The sequence below is a fragment of the Etheostoma spectabile genome, chromosome 6, assembly GCF_008692095.1.
Source record: "Etheostoma spectabile isolate EspeVRDwgs_2016 chromosome 6, UIUC_Espe_1.0, whole genome shotgun sequence".
In the NCBI taxonomy this organism is placed as follows: Eukaryota; Metazoa; Chordata; class Actinopteri; order Perciformes; family Percidae; genus Etheostoma; species Etheostoma spectabile.
Window position 1 is genome coordinate 745494 of NC_045738.1, and position 18061 is coordinate 763554.

The 18061-nt window shown below is 40.5% G+C and overlaps 1 protein-coding gene and 1 long non-coding RNA gene across 2 annotated transcripts in view; one reads left to right on the forward strand and one right to left on the reverse strand.

The window, feature by feature from the left end:
• The window catches only part of mroh1 (maestro heat-like repeat family member 1), a gene marked incomplete in the record, with an annotated part of 28501 nt that overhangs the window by 5990 nt on the left and 4450 nt on the right, over window positions 1-18061 (forward strand). The window contains 31 exon segments of the mRNA XM_032518167.1: window positions 1091-1231; window positions 1671-1763; window positions 3723-3801; window positions 4168-4281; window positions 4464-4537; window positions 4660-4782; window positions 5234-5341; window positions 5884-6028; window positions 6231-6271; window positions 6671-6812; window positions 7006-7058; window positions 7267-7374; window positions 8418-8537; window positions 8641-8763; window positions 8871-9017; window positions 10163-10189; window positions 11888-12010; window positions 12114-12193; window positions 12319-12460; window positions 12682-12777; window positions 12977-13081; window positions 13291-13426; window positions 13741-13853; window positions 14109-14261; window positions 14382-14438; window positions 15083-15180; window positions 15369-15534; window positions 17028-17197; window positions 17321-17458; window positions 17589-17703; window positions 17892-18038. Coding sequence (XP_032374058.1) covers window positions 1091-1231; window positions 1671-1763; window positions 3723-3801; window positions 4168-4281; window positions 4464-4537; window positions 4660-4782; window positions 5234-5341; window positions 5884-6028; window positions 6231-6271; window positions 6671-6812; window positions 7006-7058; window positions 7267-7374; window positions 8418-8537; window positions 8641-8763; window positions 8871-9017; window positions 10163-10189; window positions 11888-12010; window positions 12114-12193; window positions 12319-12460; window positions 12682-12777; window positions 12977-13081; window positions 13291-13426; window positions 13741-13853; window positions 14109-14261; window positions 14382-14438; window positions 15083-15180; window positions 15369-15534; window positions 17028-17197; window positions 17321-17458; window positions 17589-17703; window positions 17892-18038 — 3477 coding nt within the window.
• LOC116690968 (uncharacterized) overlaps window positions 2721-18061 on the reverse strand; it is a 19301-nt gene continuing 3960 nt past the window's right edge. Inside the window, exons 2-3 of the long non-coding RNA XR_004332402.1 lie at window positions 16419-16426; window positions 2721-2733 (exon numbers count right to left, since the gene is read on the reverse strand). This is a non-coding gene — a long non-coding RNA (uncharacterized LOC116690968). The remainder of the gene's footprint in view (window positions 2734-16418; window positions 16427-18061) is intronic.

Below are 18061 nucleotides of genomic sequence, written 5' to 3' on the forward strand. Positions count from 1 at the left end.
CCAAAGGAGAAATGGCGCAACATTCTGTGGACTAGTGGACTTTGGGTCTAGGGGCCGCAGACAATTTGTCCGACGACCCCCATGCACTGAATTCAAGCCACACACTACACTGTGAAGACAGTAAAGCAGGGAGGTGCAAAAATCATGTTATGTGGATGTTTCTCATTCTGTGTTGTTGGGCCCTATGTATCACAAGCATCATGTATCAGTTTCAATACATCAAAATACCCGAAGAGGTCATGTTGGCTCATGCTGAAGAGGAAATGTCTTTGAAATGGGTCTTGCAACAAGACAATGACCCAAAACACACCATTGTGGAATGTAGTTCAATCGACCTGAGCTGGACTACCTGTTCACTGGTGCCAGAAGTTGGTCGACTCCATGCAACAAAGATTGGTTCTCAAATTCTCAAAGTGAAAAGTTTTTCTGGTGTAATCTTCTGTTCTTCTGTAATCTTGGCCATAGTTTAATCTGTCAGCAAGGTAGAGCATATATTCTACAAGATCTTAATAGTTTAGTAACCATACAAGGTATTTGTTTTGTTTGCATGGAGTCTATACTTAAACCACGCTAACCTCATCTAAGAGTTTAACCACTATGGCCCAGTGTTGCATTACTGAAGGCAGGCAATCTATTAGAGCTGATTGGTTCACTGGGACAACATTCTGTTCACTGAATATGTAAACAAAGATTCTAGGACAAGCACACTCATGAACTCTGGAAGACAAATGATTTCTGAAGGATATTCATACAGTGACAGAACATTTGCTTAAATCACTTCTTTTTTGTTTTGTCCTGTCGTCTTTTCTTCTACCTGAAAAGTAAATGTAGAATAGAGCACAGTTGTACAGTACAGAACTCTGATGAGATGGCCACCAAGTGGATTTAAATTCTTTCAAACAACAAAGTAGACAAATGAAAACAGGTAGTATTATCTTTTAAGGGACATGATGACTTTTTATATATTTTTTTATTTCTAGTGTTCTTCTTTTTTATTTCTTCCCTATTTAAACTCACCTAGTTGATGTTACAAGTTAGTGAATATATGTTATCTAATCCCTGTGTTGTCTCACCTTTCTGTGTGTTCCAGTTGAGGTTAACAGTAGCTGAGGCAGTGGGCTCTATGTGTCATCTGATGGCCAGCGATAAACTGGAGGAGCAGATTCCTAAACTCATTCCTGCCATCCTGTCTCTGTACAAGAAAAACACTGAGCACTATGTCATTAGCAAGGTGTGTATGGGCTGCAGCATGAGTGCAGTGGACTGCTTATAATGAACTTTTGTCACATGGATAACAACAGTAGACCATCGCTCTCCCTTTTAAAGGTATCTTGTTTTAAGCCATTCGAGAGTGGTATAGAGACCCTGCAGGAAGACTCAGCTTGATTTGTGCCAGTAGTCATTAATAATCAACGAGCTAAGCTGTTTGACTCTGATTGGCTAACAGCTAGCCAATGAGAGCTATTAGTATCCTTTACCCAGCACAACTGGGCGAGCTCATGAATAGTAATAAACTCAGGCAACATGACGTCAGACTGACCAGCTTTTGTAATTAGCCTGATTTCTCAGCTTATTTCTTTTAACTGGTTAGAGCTGACAGAGGAGGTAGCAGTTCATTTTCCCATTCACGACCTAACACAAACACGTTTCTTTCTTCTGCCTCCACTCAGAGTCTGTGCCAAATGCTCGATGCTTCCGTCAGCATGGGCAGCAGGGTGCTCGAGACACAACTGGACAGTCTACTCTTTGCACTGCATCAACAGGTACACATTCAGTACAAACTTAGTTAAACACTGCAGCTTTAACACTAAAGTGGTGACTGACACATGACACAGATGTTCATAAAAAGGTGCCACTTGGCAGAAATCGTGCTCGTAGAGATTGTGCCCCTCCTGTACTTATACATCCAAAGCTGGTATTGTTGACCAGACTGGTTAGCACTCTAACACAGCTATTCAATTTAAGAGACACAATGTGCAACAAGTTTGAAATGGTTAAAAATTGTCACATTTTCAGCTGTTTTCCTTGATTTCTTTTGTTATCTTGAAAACCCACAGTTAATGTGAATTCTAACAAACTGATTAGAATAGAGTCCGTGTTCAGAAACACCATTACCATTTTGGAATATTTTTTGAAATAAGCACTGCCATAGTCCTGACAGCTTAACTTGGAATACCGGTACACTGTATTGTGCTAAATCATAATTTAACATTATACATATACTGTAAATGCCATTATTAGAAAAAAGTCCATTTGTTAGTTTTAGCAGGATTGGGCTTTTGCTTTTAGGTTGGGTTTTGGTTGGGTTTTGGGTTTTCAAGTCAGAATGTTGAGGATAAAGAGTGGTGGGAGTGCCCAATAATATCCCTGGAGCAAACCACAGGCATTAAACACTTCTACCTTATATTAGCTTTACTTGGATTTGTCTGGTCTGACCACTGCCACTGGTTGCTGTTTGCCACCAGTCCGTGTAGCACTTTGTGTCACAAGGCTAGGTTTCCATCATACAATGCAGACCTTGTGTCTCAGTCTTCTTGCTTGTTTACAGAACGATTCACCAAATTGAAACTACAAATCTGTGCCTAAATAGTGGGCAGACTGGATTACTCCTTTTGCATCTTATATTTATCATATGCTGCAATTTCTTTTTTTTTTTTTTTTTTTTTTTTTTTCTTTTTTTTACATGTGTCAAATGACTGTTAGAGAGTTACTGTAGTCAGATGTGTTCATTACCTTGTGACTCAGCTGACACTTGGCCCTATGCCTGGACTGTTACAACATTTGACCACAATGACTCTGATCTGGACTGTCTAGTGGAGGCCGAGGGTATTTTACCACACTGTTACAGCGCAGCTGTCAGAACAGTTAGTTATCATTTATATCTGATCTGATCAACAATCTTACAAAATCTTATACCTGTGTTTCTAAACACCAAATTATACATGTGTGTAACTGAAGTTGGCTAGATCAGCAGGTCCAAATTAGCTGCTTGAAAACAACCTGCCCCAAGGAAGAGACGGTGATTGTAATCAAAGAGCATGTTTAGTCAGCCACTCCTTGGACAAACAAACAGTAGTCACTGCAAACTAGCATTACCATTTGTACTGTTATTTTCAGTCATGACCGAAAGATCGAGATTCAGGGTACAAGCGGCCGAAATGGGTTTCCTCAGGGGGGTGGCTGGCATCTCCCTTAGAGATAGGGTGAGAAGCTCAGTCATCCTCCGTGTGGAGCTCAGAGTAGGGCAGCCGCTCCTTCATGTCGAAAGGAACCAGTTGAGGTGGTTTCTCCTGGACGCCTCCCTAGAGAGATGTTCCAGGCAGGAGAGATTATATCTCCAACCTGGCCTGGGAACTCCTCGGGATCCCCCAGTCGAAAATGTTTAATGTGGCTCGGGAAAGGGAAGTTTGGGGTCCCCTGCTAGAGTTGCTCCACCCATGACCTGATACCGGATAAGCGGATGAAGATGGATTGATGGATGGATGGATGGACTGTTATTTTCCTCATTATTAATACTACTACTACATGCGTAGAAAGCACATGTTACAGTTAGGCATTTCTGTAGAGATTGAATAAACTTACTCTATGATTGTAATTGTTCTCCATGTAACCAAAATGTCATCTCTTATATCATGACATATATTGTACTGGCGTCTGAGGGTGCACAAGTTGACACATGGCTGTCACGAAGAACAGTGTAACATTTCCTTTCTCTTCCCCAGGTGTCCGCCCCTGTGGATTACAGTAACCCTCCTACTGTCAAGAACCACAACGAGGTCCTGCGCTGCTTCAGCTTACTAGGTACAAAGCTTTGTTTGTGTGTATCTGTATGTTAAATTTGCTCTTTTTTGCCACTAAATTAAATTACGCAAATTGTGAAGACTGTTGAGTAAGAGAGTCTGTGGTAAACAAGTTAAGTGTGGGGTAATAGCTGAATGTTGTAAGACAGCATCAGGCCTTTCTATCTGTTTTAGTTCTATGGAGTCACAAGAGCAGTAATAAGATCATCCATTAGTGTGCAGGACTCAGAGATAATCATATGAACTGTGGCACATGGGCTACTTCTCTCCCCTTCTCTCTTGTCCTGCTTGTCTTTCCTGTGGTTTTCTGGAATTCTGTGACCATGTTTAATTTCTTTCTCCCTCCTCTCCACTCCTCTCCCTCCAGCAAACTCCTTCCCAGACCGGCTGGTCATGTTTGTTCTTCAGAAGTTGGAGAACAGTAATGAGCGAAGCAGGATGGGCTCCCTGGCTGTCCTTCGTCACCTAATCAACTCCAGCAGTGAGAAAACACACTAAGTGACACTTACACCCCCCAACTCATCCTATACACACTGAATCTATTAATATCTGAATTACATCAAAGTCATGTAGACTACATTGTCCTTCTGTGTTTATCCTTTAATCTTTTTTATCTAGTTATTTATGTTTGTGTGTGTACGTGTGTGTGCGTGTGTTTTGCAGCTTCCACAATGGAGAGTAAGAAGCTGCTGATTCTGGCCAGCATCAGACAACCAATGGCTGACCACGGCAACAAGGTAACACATATGTAGCCTCACAGTCTCTAATCTCTGTAAGTTTTTCTCTTAAACATGTTTAACAGTTTAGTTCACCTGAATAAGTGTTTTGTTCTGAAAATCTGATTCTCTTTGTGTCCCAGGTCAAGAAGCACGTGGTCCAGGTGATCAGTGCAATGGCTCATCACGGCTACCTGGAGTTAGAGGGGGGGGAGCTACTGGTTCGATTCATCGTTCAACACTGTGCCTTACCTGACACGTATCGGGTACAACTTCTGTTGTTTATTTCTATCAAATTTATCTCTCATAACCATTTACTTATGTATTTATATCTTTGCATATGTGGCTTGGGGGATTACGGTACTGTAGACTGAGTGGTAGTTTTTAATTACTTAATGAATTTTCCAGAAAGAGAATTACTGCTCCATTTATTTCAAAAATTTTCCATCTCATGTTAACAAAGCTTATAAATGGGGAAAAAAAATTAAGATAACAATAAATGACATGCATACATGTTCGTACATGAGGTCAATGGATAACATGGAACACACACACTAGCCAATAAGTTATCAGTGCAACAGATGGTTTTATGTTGTCCACAGGTGTTTTATATCTGCTGAGGCTAAAAGTAGTAGACAGGACTTTGCACTACATGAGAACATCTGAGCGGGCAGAGGAGAATATCCAACATGTATGTATATGTGATTGTGTCTCCAGCGAGTCCAGAAGCCCACAGATCCAGAGGAGGTGACTAACGAGGCACTGAGGACGATGTGTGACAACACCCTTCATCTCCTCACCACCACTGTTGGACGACTAGCTGATGTACATACACTATCTACTCATCTACCCATTAGTCTGATCTGTTGTAGGGCTGGCCAGTACTCAAATGTTATTTTCAATTCCGATTTTTTTGCTTCTAGCAATTATGAAAACAAGATAATTGAGATGAAACTGTTATACTGCACATTTTAATTAAGTTACTAACTGGAATATGTAAAGTAAAAGTTTACCAAAATGCTGAATATATGTAGTAAAGTATTCAGTTGGTTGTGGCAGTGCATTAACGTTACAACATAGTTAATATCATAATTTTTTTTTTTAATCTAATTTATTTTTGTTTTTACTTGTTTCTCATTTTAATTATATTTAAAGTTAAATGTGTGTGGTGTTACCAAAGTCAGTGAGTATTGTGTTAAATAATCGTGATCTCAATGTTGACCAAAATAACCCAAATTATGATTTATGCCATAATGCTGTCCGTTGGGATTCGATTTATGTCCGTTAATAGCAGTTGTTGTCCATTGTGTGTGTTAGACAGATGAACAATGTTCAGAAATGTATTGTGTGTATTTTGTTGTTTGTAGGTGCTATGGCCCAAGCTGCTGTACTATCTGACTCCTTCACAGTACAGCAATGCCACCACTCCTCTGTGTAAGAGTCTGATAGTGCTGGGCAACAAGAAGAAAAATAACCAGGAGCCCAGCTTTAACATAGACTTTACACAGGAAGGTAAGACAAGTATTTACTGACCAAGTGCATCTTTGTGAAGTTTACCCATGTTAGATATACAATAAGCCAGTCATGAAGAGCAGGTTTGAATCATGGAAAAGATCACAAATAAATTATTAAGCATTGATCTTTGCTATTTGCAACTATTCTCATTGTTTTGTGTTAACCACATCAAGCTAACTGTGTAATCTCTCTCCTCCAGTCAATCTGCCCTCTCCTCAAACACTAATGGTCAGACTGCTGGTAAGTAAATCCAGCTCTATAACACCCTTTTCAAACTCTGGTGACTTCATGTGGAGCCAAAGTCAATCACAGTCACTGTGCTAAAAACATTGGCCAAACTGCATTCCTTTTGTTTCTCTATTATAGAACAAAGGCTCACTGAACAACCAGTCAAAAAACTGACTGGAGTAACAGATTATAATGAATGAATTGCAGCGCCGGGTTTAGACAAATTATTTGTCATGCAAAATAATTCTTATTAGTTGTCAAATCTGATCTTCCATTTAATGTTTCGGCCACAAATTGAGTTCTATTATTATTATATTAATGTTTAGAGATTACTGTATATTCACCATGTCACAAGGATAAAACGAGTAAACCTATAATCCTTGTTCCTTTGTTTGTTTTGGTGTGTTCCAGGTAAATGCAGCGTTCCCGTTCAGTAGCAGAGGTCATGGAGCTCCGTCCCTCTCTCTCCTTCTAATCCTCAGCGTCAACATCCACCCCAATACAGAGATAATCTGGGAGAAAGAGATACCTCCTCTGCTTTCGATGCTAGAGGGTATGGAAATCTTTTCTACTTATTTGTTTATTTATCATATGAAGTAATAAATCTGGAAGAAGCCTCGCGTTCCTGTAGTGATAGTGTTCCTGTATTTGTAGGGTGCATAGTGTTTTGGGTCCTTTTTCCTTTTCATTCCTCATGTACTGTAGTTGTTCTCCTCAGTAGTTTGACTGTGCGTTGTTGTTTCCAGAGTCAACGGCAGAGACCCTGGATAAGAAGCACTGGGATGAAAAGTTGTTGAAGGTGTGCTTGTCTACTGTATATGGAAATATGATGTTATTCACATCACAACGTATCTGTGTTTTGTATTTTTTTTTTTTACTTTTCTATCCAGTGTTAGAATAATAATTCCCAATTTATTTTGCATTAGTGTTTTAATTGTTTGTATTGATACAGAAATTGTCATGTCTGAGTTAATTTAGTGAAATATCATGTATATGCTTGTCTCCAGCTCTTGTCTAAAACACTGGCAACTATTGATGATGACAAGTGGGTGTGTCAGTTGGCAGTTGAGGCAACAACATACCTCTCCACATATAGCAACGCCTTAGAGGAGAAGGTAAGCGCTTTAAACAGCTTTTTTACCCACAAATTGTTAGTGGGTGAGAGTTGGTCCAGTGACATTAAATGAATGAGTTGCTAACCCAAACAGCAAGTCTAGTTTAGAGCTTCACGTTGGTCATAATTCAACTCAAAAGGCAGACTGTGTTGAACAGTGGTTCTCGTCCTTTGGGGCTCGTGACATCCATGAACAGAGCTATGCCTCCTTGTGACCTAACAGCCGCAGAATGTGTACACAGAGAGGTGGACAGTTTCACCCACCGGCACTAAAGGGTGCATGTTGATACTTTATGCCTTTTATATGACAAAAGTAAGTAAAAATCCTGACAAAAGTTCACAATAATTGATTGTAAAGTTACCAAAAAGTGTTTTTATGACACTGTGACGTGATCTTGCAGCAATGAGGGGGGTACCCAACCTGTAAGATGAGAGAACCATTGATGAGGAACATAGACAGTAAAACATTACCTAGTACATGTTAAGGGAAAAACTCAGGAGCAGCTTAATTCATTTTACATACGTGAAGGTGGTTCGGGAGACCTTGACGAATTACACAGGAGCATTTAATGAACAGTCAATTGAGGAGACAATTAAGCAGAAAGTACAGTATAACCACGATCTGTTATTGTGCAGTGCTGTCCTAACTCTCTGAAGTTCCTGTCCTCCAGAAGGTGTATTTAAACTAATGCTGGAGACGCTACATTTAGCTAAACCTTAAACAAAGATATTGCAGGCGCCGTTAACCGATAAATTGTCTGTCTCACCAACCTCCAAAAGGAGATAGCCCTGAGACAGAACATTCCCTTATCATGTAGCTGCCTACCTAGACTCTGAATCTGTAGATAGACAATTACACATGAAGAGGTTTGGTTGTTCGAGACTGGCCCAATATTCTCACCCCCTGACCTCTGACCTATAAATGACCTGATGCTGTCATGTAAGCTTTCCCCTAGTCTCATCATACCACAACATGGTGTTTTCTGGAAATTCCACTACAGTACATATGTGCCAAGAATAAAATTAGCATTTTTCACTCTCTAGAGTTTCCTGTATCGATGTGTAGGAGTGACTCTCCAACAGTGTTTCAATAAGGAGTTGGTTAAGAAACAGCTGCAGGAAATCCTCCTCACAGCACGACACAACGATGCCGTTGAAAGAGAGGTACCGAAAGATGGCATACAATGTTTGTTTTTTGGTGTTGTGTGTTTCACATCTGGATAGGTAAAATATCTAGCTTATGGTTTCTGTCATCTGTATCTATCAGGGAGTTGCAATGAGCGTTGGTCTGTGTGCCAACAGCCACTTGGAGGGAACTCTGGCCAAGCTGGAAGAGTTCGGCAAGTCAGACGCCTTCAAGAAGTCACCAAGCATCTTCAACCTTCTCAAAGTACAAGGAATTTTTATGATATATCACCAATTAAGATCTGGTTCTCCCACTATTGATGCTTTTTAAAACAATCTTCTGTTGTCTGTCTTTATCGTTCCTTTCTTTAGGAACGCAATGATGTTGAGGTGGAGAAGGTGAAAAGCACATTGATCTTATGTTATGGTCAAGTGGCTCTAAACGCACCATCAGAAAAGATACTGACCCGCATTGATCAAGACATCCTTCGCTGCATCAGTAAACACTTCAATACCAAGGTAATAATAATTAGCATACATTAAAAATACACGGGGTGATAAGTACAAACAAAAGTTGCAGGATGTAATAAAAGCTATGTTATGTAAATATGACGGACAGAACTAACTGCAGTGCAAAACTATTCCCGTTAGAGTTACAATATTTTTCTGTATTCCACCTAAACTTTCAACTGGATATTGTACCATGTATGATTTCAGCCTACTCAGTGCTTGACTATAGTTGCTGGAAGCAGCTAATTTTAAGACTTTTTTGTCGGAAGTGTCTTTGCTATTGTAAGACCATCCAGCACCTAGGTCGTTTAAATAGCAAATGCCCATACGCCCATATTTACACCCATGGGTGTGCTGGTCTTACAGAGAGGTGTGTTCAGGTGAATTCTTGGCATATTGCTGTCTTGAGGTTGTGGGAAGTGATAACGCCATTGAGCAACAAAAACCTGGTCTAAAGTCATAGAGAAGCATGTCATTGTTATTTTAACAGTTTTTTACATTAGTAAAATGTGCCTAGGCTTCTGCACTGCGCGCACACTATGCTTGTTACACACACACACAGGGAAGCGCAGCCGCACATGCAAAAGATTAAAAATAAAAATATGAAGGTGCAAATCCGCCATCATAATAGTAATGCGCCAAGGTAGAAACGCCCCTGGCTGTTAAAGGGAATGGGAGATAACACTCTTTATTGCATGTTACACCTACACACCTATGACTTAATGAAGACCCTAAGTACAACCCTTTTGAACCATGCGCCTGGCGCATAAACCCTTTTTTCCTCCTTCAGTCTAGCAGAAGTGGATTTGGACATGCTCTAAACGTACCTGCACTTTACGCCGTACACTTAGATTGTTAGAATAGGGCCCATATAGTAGAGGGACCTGTTTTTGTGGCAGCGCACAGTGCACAGGTGGGAAGAGGGTTACAAACAGGTGGAAGGTTCAAGCAAATTGAGTGTTGGTATTTGGTTCTCTCAGCAACACTTATGTTTCTTGCACAATGTCTTCCTGGTGCCTCTTTGGGGATTTTATTAACCAAGTGGAAAGTAACAATACTGATAAAATACAGTAGGTCCCATCAATGTAGTCTTGCCGGTAAGACGGCTGTATTTGAATGTACACTCATGACTTTATCACCTCTATTTCATACAGGTTCTGGGGATTAAAGTAGAGACAAAGGTATTGTCACAGGAATACTGGGGCTGTCTCTCTCAGTTTTCTTTGTTTTACTTGCTATTTAACTTTCATCTTGCTCTCCTAATTTACTTTTTTTTGTATTTTTCCAACTTGTTTTTTTGAACACTTGTGGTGATATGCACTAAAATCTTTACTGAAAGTCTTCAATCCACGAAACCACAGCTTGTTACAATAAGCAACTACTTTTGCTTTTTTGACTTTGCTGTATTTATTTTACATTTCAAAGTAGTGGAAGGCTCGATGTCTTGAAGGCATTCATTAATGATCCTCTATTAAAATCTATGCATTGTGGTGGTGGAGCATGTGTTTGATTTTGAAAATGGAATTTAGTTTATTGACTGTAATTTACTTCTCAATCAGTTAATACCAACTAGACCAACTGAGGTCACAATGAAAACTGCTGTTGTGGAGTTTGTGGAGTAGAAATCCCAGACCTAATGTTGCGAGTTGACAACACTATATGGGTGCAATAAGTGAAATTGCTCTACCTCAGTGAATTGTAGCTTTATGTGATACACCACCAAAGGTTTTGAGTATCAAACACTCAGCCAATGTAGGCTTGAAAGGTGGCTGTTTAAAAGATTGTCATTTCCACATTGATTGAGAACAGTGGCTGTGATCAGCTTGAATTGAATCCATTACAATGGATTCTAGTCATGAGCAGTTTTCAGCAGGGAAAATGATTAAACCTTCTTTCACAGCCACCCGTGAAGCTTGCAGGGTGTTTGATATGCTGAGCTAGATTTAGGGTGGATTATCACTTTATTTCAGTATTGTAATGTAAAAGCACTAACATGGTTACTAGATGGTGTTTCCAACCTTGCATCTAAAGTACTATGAACCTCAGTGTTTTTGTCTGGCCTTTACTGAACCCAAATATAATGCAAAGAATGTTCAAGATGTCTTTTGAATGACCTACATTACTAGCAACATGCTTACTAAAGTACATTACTTAAGCCATCTTGTTAAATAGTCATTTATTATTTCCTATTTGGCACTTTTCATGAAGCTGGTTTACAACCATGCTGCATAATGTAAATAGTGGCAAGCTGTTAGAATAACTAACTGGTTAATTTGATGCAAATAGTTTGACCAACATGCTGTACACTGCCAACAGCTGCATTTGCTTCAAGTGAAATTAGTAGTAATAGCTTCCCTTTTAGATCCATCTCCCTGTGACACATGAGGTTGTCTTATTCTTTTTTTTCTTCACTGCTAAATGGTGGATTGTTCTTTAAATGCTCGCCAATGACTGTAAAAGGGCTTTTGTAATTTCTTGCTAAGTCTTAACAACTCTTTGTGTGTCTTCTTAGACCAGAGCCTGCTGTTCAACTAATCTCTAATCACACAACTTGATTTCAAATTTCTTTCCATCCATAGGCATGGAGGATCAATCTACAATATCACTTTTGGATTGATTTGATTGATTGATGGACTGAGTGGAGTGATTGCTTCCTTTGTATATTGCTGAAATGATTTTGGAGAGTGTTTGCTTATGCTCAATCGCTTGCAGTTGGACTTTTTTGCATTCTTGACAATTTGCAAAATTCAATTATCCAATGTTCTTTATATTTAGTCTACTTTTCCTCTTGACCTAAATCTTTTTTTCATTTATTATTTTTGTCCGTCTTGTGTTGTGTATTTTGTCAACGTATATTCATGTATCTTTCCTCATTTCAGGACCTGACTATGAAACTCAGTTTGATTCAGAGTGTTGGGCTCATAGCCAGAGCCATCAGTGAGTGTGTGAAGAAACAAGGCTTCATCTTCTCTCGCAAACAGGAGCTCATTACTCTTATGCTGGTAAGTAGACTTAGTTTATTAGAAAAAGTCATACATGTTTAATTGCTGATGCAACAATGTTTTTTCTGATCTCTCTTCCTGTTGTTCTATCTACCCTGGTCAGGATTTCATCAAGGCAGAAGCCGCTGATTCATTGAGGACTCCAGTACGCCATCTTGTGATGACCACCTGTGCTAACCTAACGTATCCTTCATCTTCAATGCATCCGTTTATCACACAGGTTCACACAAAAATGTGGTATCCCTACGTGTTTGCACCGGAGGGTCTGTCATTTCCCAGTGTTTTATCTTTGACCGTTAGTGCTTCAGGCCTCTGGAACCTGCGCTGAGTGAGAATGAGAGCTTTGACTTGCTAAAGGTGTGTGTGAACAGTGTGTTCTCTCTGCCTCCTGAGACACACTCTCCAGAGAAAACAAAAGAAGAGGAAACACTGGACCCCAAGCAGAGAAAGGTGAAGTACAGCAGACAGAGTAGTGTGCGCACACATACGTTATAGGTGCTACTTCACAAATTGGCAGTGTATTAGACTTGTGCTATCACTCATTTTAACTACTCGGCATTAACTTGTTACATTCCTTCTTGTGTGTGGAACCTTTGATACATGCAAACTTCATAAAGCATTTTTTTTTCGAAGGCTGACATGTTGTCAAAGTAACTAATAAATATTTACAGGCATTATACAAAGACACAATGGCTGCACTGCAGGATCTGCTGAAAAGTGTGCTGGCCAAGGATCCCACACCTGATGGCCTGCAGAGTGTCTTCAAGGTAAAGTGTGGTGTTTCAGGGTGCTCAGCCCTTCTCATCTTTCAGCTAAAAATAGTATCAGTACCATCAGTATGTATTATCACTTTCTACTTGGATGATTGCTTTATTTAGCATCTTTCATTCTATAGCTAAAAAAAAGAGTACATACAAACATTTTAAACCGACAGTCTGACATGATGTGTATTATTGTCCTGTGCAGCACATTGAATCATGGTTGAGCTCTGGACAGGACCATGAAAGAGAGAGAGCTGTCACAGCTACTGCTCATATGCTGACTTACTACCTGGACAACCTTACTGTCAAGGTACACACACACACACGTGGATTTCTGACAACATAACTTACGTGAAAGCACCACACGTGGTAGTTTTTATAATGGTCCTGATAGCCGTTGGTGTATAATTCTTGTAACTCATTCAAACCGTGTCATAGTATTATACATATGCATTTTTATAAGCCACTGAAGCCCACTAAAGAATCTAGTCTGTGCTGATGTATTTTGTCTTTGTGCAGAACATGGTGTCTTTCCATAACCTTGGAGCTCTGCTGGGTCGACTGACTCCACGATGTTCTGACCCTCACCCTACTGTACGCACTGCAGCCGTGGACTGTATATACTCACTGCTTTACATACAGCTACGCTATGAAGGTACAGAGACACAGAGCCTCAAACCTTTACCTTGTCAGTCACTCAATAATTATTAAATGGACTGCACTCGAAATACACAAAAAAACAGTGGGCTGGCATTGCTGCCACACAGTTCTCTCAGACCATTCCCAAACACGATGAACTACCTAAGTTGTCTTTCACGGCCACATTCACAAGCGGCCATTTTTTTCTGCTGCTATGTTTATGTCTTGAATGTCAAGTACAGTCCCTTTTAAAATAATATAAAATATTTCTCACTCAACGTGCAGTATGTAGTTTTTGTAAATCCTGCTGTTTTGACTCTTTGTTTGTAGGTTTCGCCCTAAATTATAAGGATGAAGGTGTGGACAGTCTGTTGCTCCTAAAAGAACGACTAGATAACCCTGACCACACTGTTCTCTACAAGACCTGCTCTGAACTTACTAAGGTACGCTTTAACCACTCAGCAAGATGTGTCTTACAAACGATGTTACTGTTACATGTATTGATTCACCATTGTAGATTATTGTCCCCCTTTAGCATGGCACTCAATGACAAACTGTGGTTTTGCTTTTATTCGGCTTAACTCTGTCCTTTGTAAAATTGGCGTACATAATGTTGTTATGGCTTTTTAATGTTTGTAGGCAAAGTCGTAAACCATAGAGTAAAACTATGTAATTGCGCTTCTTCCTCTGTGTGTCAGGTGATGAGTAAGCGTCTGCCTCAGCAACAGCTGGCAACGTTGGTGTTCATGTTGTTTGAAGGGCTGGTGGACAGTCAGACAAACTGCTGCAGAGCCTCATCTGTCATCCTAAATACTCTGCTGAAGAACAGAGGAGGAGGACTACAAGAGCTGGTACACACAAACACACACACACACACAAATACAGACTCTCACACTGCTGATTAATTCAATTATTATAAACGCACATCTGCTGTACTGGAATACCAAACACTGTGCTTGTTTGTATGTCAGGTCCCAGAGATGCTGGAGGTGCTACATGTGCGAATGCAGAGCATAACAGAGGAGCAGGTATGAACAGACATCAGTATGACAGTATCCAGCATAGATATTTTGTATTCAATAGTTAGTGCTTTTATGTTTTAAAGGTCCCATGGCATGGTGCTTTTTGGATGCTTTTATATAGACCTTAGTGGTCCCCTAATACCATATCTAAAGTCTCTTTCCCAAAATTCGGCCTTGGTGCAGAATTACAGCCGCTAGAGCCAGTCTCACAATGAGCTTTCCTTAGTATGTGCCATTTCTGAGTCTAGTTTTTAAGGAGGAGAGGGGGGGGGGCATGTGGGAGGCTGGGGGTGTTTCTTTGACCAACTACCACATTGCTCGTTTGAAAGCCCTGATGTCTCTCTCTCACGGGTGGGCCAAATTCTCTGGCCGGGCAAAGCAGAGAAAGGGGAAGTAAGATTCCAGATCGGCCCATCTGAACTTTAATTTTCTCAAATTCAGAGCAGGATACCCAGGGCTCGGTTTACACCTATTGCCATTAAAGCCACTGGGCAGGCTGGGGGAATTCATATTAATGTTAAAATACCTCATAAAGTGAAATTTTCATGCCACGGGACCTTTAAATAACCAAGAATCACAGACTTGAGTTAGCCTTCATGGTGTTTTTTGCAATAATGATCTGCTCACTGTTTCGTTGTACCTGTGTTTAGGTGAGAGTGGCAGTGGGACAGACGGTACTAATCCTGGCTTCTCAGCATCTACAGACTGTTATCAATACACTAGTTAACCAACCACTTCCTTATGATAGGTATACATACAAAACCTATAATTCTATAAATTACTTCAGCATGGCCACAAAATGATCCTTCATTAAATTGGATCGCCTAATTCTTTAGATTACCAAAGAAATTCTTAAAGCTCTTAGAGCAAAGAGCTGTTTTTTTTCTTCAATGAAAAAAACACTTAAACATTAAGATATTCTGCTTCTCTATCCAGCTGGACCAGTGAGATGTGGATGGCCTTAGGAGCAGACGCCATCGTAGCCAATCAGATCATTGAGATGGTGATAGAGAAGCTTCTCATCATGGCGCCCTACGTAGACCAGAGGGAGTCAATGATCAGAGGAGGGACAACGAAGGTGGCCACCAATCAGCCACTGGCTGTAAGTCACGTACACTCACAGACATGTCACGGAGTACACCGTGCGTAGTAAGTTTTAGATTCTGATATTCATACATGATTTCTTTTATTTCAACTTGCACAATTCACACTAATAGAATGAATAGTGATGGTGAAATAAATACAATAACAGAAATGTATCCCGACCACTTTTTCATATTCTGTTTATTACATCCAAACAGCATTCCGGCTGCATTCGGCCCATTTGTTTTGGTGGGTGTGGGTCGGGTTGATTTCCTAAACCTTTGTTGCTTACTTACACATCATTCACGGGATTAATTACGCTCAAGTTTGCCCACCCGACTCCGCGTTTGTTCCTGGGGAGATGGATCCGTGCATCTCGCCTTCTATGCATCATGGTAGTTTGAGTCTCAGCAACTGTACAGACTCACAGAGACTTGTGCATTTTTCCGTGTCAAACTTTTGTGGCGTATTAGCGGATATAATTATGTCAATAACCTATGTTGGATTGCAGGGACCCGGGTTCCATTCAGCCCAAGATTATGGGTTCTGTGAGATGGGTCAATCCTAAGAAGGTTAGATAAGCACATAAGATGCTGGGTTCAAACTAGTTTAATGACAGCCAAACTAGTTTAATGATAGAGGATGGAAGATTGAAGGGGTGCCTTCAATCCACAAGTGGGCTTGTGAGATGGCTAGGGTGTCTGCGTTTGAAAATAATTCCATCAGTTTGCCAGATTGGATGTCGACATGGGAAAATGAGGAAGGTACTTAAGCTTTCTGGAGGGCTCTTAAGAAGCTTTGTGCTGGGGAAAGACGTGTATGATGGGCTTATGGTCATTTATAAAAGTTTGTTTGGTTTACAGTTTGTTTATTTTGTTGTATGGTCTTGAATGCTGTAGGTACTGTGTCATCTTTTCTTGATTTTTGTCTGGGTGGGGGGTGATGACGGGGTGAGGGATGTGTTCATGTTGCAAATTGTATGTTTTGTGTTTTTTCAGTCAGTTGTATGTCCTCTGGCAAGGTGCTGTTGTTGAATTTGGTATTTTTACTACTGATCATTTCAATCAGGATAGACTCCGTGGCAGATATGCAAAGATTTATTGTACATAAGCATAATATGAAATGTACAGAGTCTATGGGGATTAGAGGCCATTGTTAAAAGTATTTTAAAGGGGCAGAGAAGCCAGATATATTCCCCCCGATGGAGCCTAGAGCCATTAACCCATTATGTGTTCAGGGATAGTATTTGGAGTAGGTCACCTGCATTTTGATAGTGCAGTCACTGTAGGTACACTCATAAAATGGAAGAAAATGGACTTAAAGCTCAAAAATCTTTGGATGGTGCTTACATGGCCATTTTAGACAGGTGGACTCGCTGTAATAGAAGCGACACAGCACTCTTATTCAGCTAGTTTCGGCATTGGGCAGCAGCAGCACCACACCAAACAGAAACTGCCGGAGAGAAGGATTCTAACTTGTTAACATGGGTGTCTATCTGTTTTTTGTTTCCAGATGACATGGGGTCTAAAAGAACTGTTATTAAATGGCCAGAGTCAGGAGCCGGCAGTCAGTCTGTTTCCTCAGCTCTTCTCCTGTCTCACTGTCAGACTGGGAGCAAGTGTCGGGGTCTCAGCACCAAAGGACAACAGCAATAAACACACTGCCGCTGTCCATGTAGCAGGGTGGGCATGTTATGTTTCTTTGTAGCTATTGAAATCTAAATGGGTTTGCTAAATAAACATTTAATTGCAGGTGTATTTGTGTTGGCTAACAATTAGGTGTAATGTTTCTTTTTTGTTTTTCAGGGTAGCAGCTGAAGCTCTGCGAATCTTGTTAGCACGGGCCAAGTTAGATGAGGTGATTAAAAGAATGGATGAAGATAAAGCCTGGGATGCAATGAAGGAAGCGAATACACACGTTAGTGGAATTACGCTACTGGCAAGGTGCGTACACACACTAACCTGGGTGGGTTCAGTTTGAGATCGCTATCAGAAACCTACACCACATAAATGTTGGTGCTGTCCTGTCAAATTGTAGACTGGGTAAATGTGGTTATGTGTTTCCTGTCTAAAGGGCCATGGCTAAGCATGCTGGTCCCAGGTTGCCTGCCATTGTGGAGTGTATGTGTCCGTCCTTGAACAACATCTACGAATGCCAGAGAATCACCGTCACTGCTTTCTTTTCTGAGGTGAAACACAATTATAATATATACTGTATGTGTCATGACTTTTTACCATTTTAAGTTACATTGTGTATAAAAACAAAACGATAATCAGATGGTGAAAGAAGATCAGCTCAGCTTTTATTGAGCAGCAGATACACAGAGGCCATAAATAACCTGATGTATTTTGTTTCTCTCTCATTTACTGAGTCCAGCTCTTAAACCATCATGTGGTGACGGAGCTGATGTTGATAGATGTGCTAATGAACAACATGATGGAGAGGATATCAGATCCCTGTTGCACTGTCCGCATGTTGGCTGTGCGGGGGTTGGGCAATATAGCCGTGGGATCACCTGAAAAGGTACAACACTCTCTCACACACAC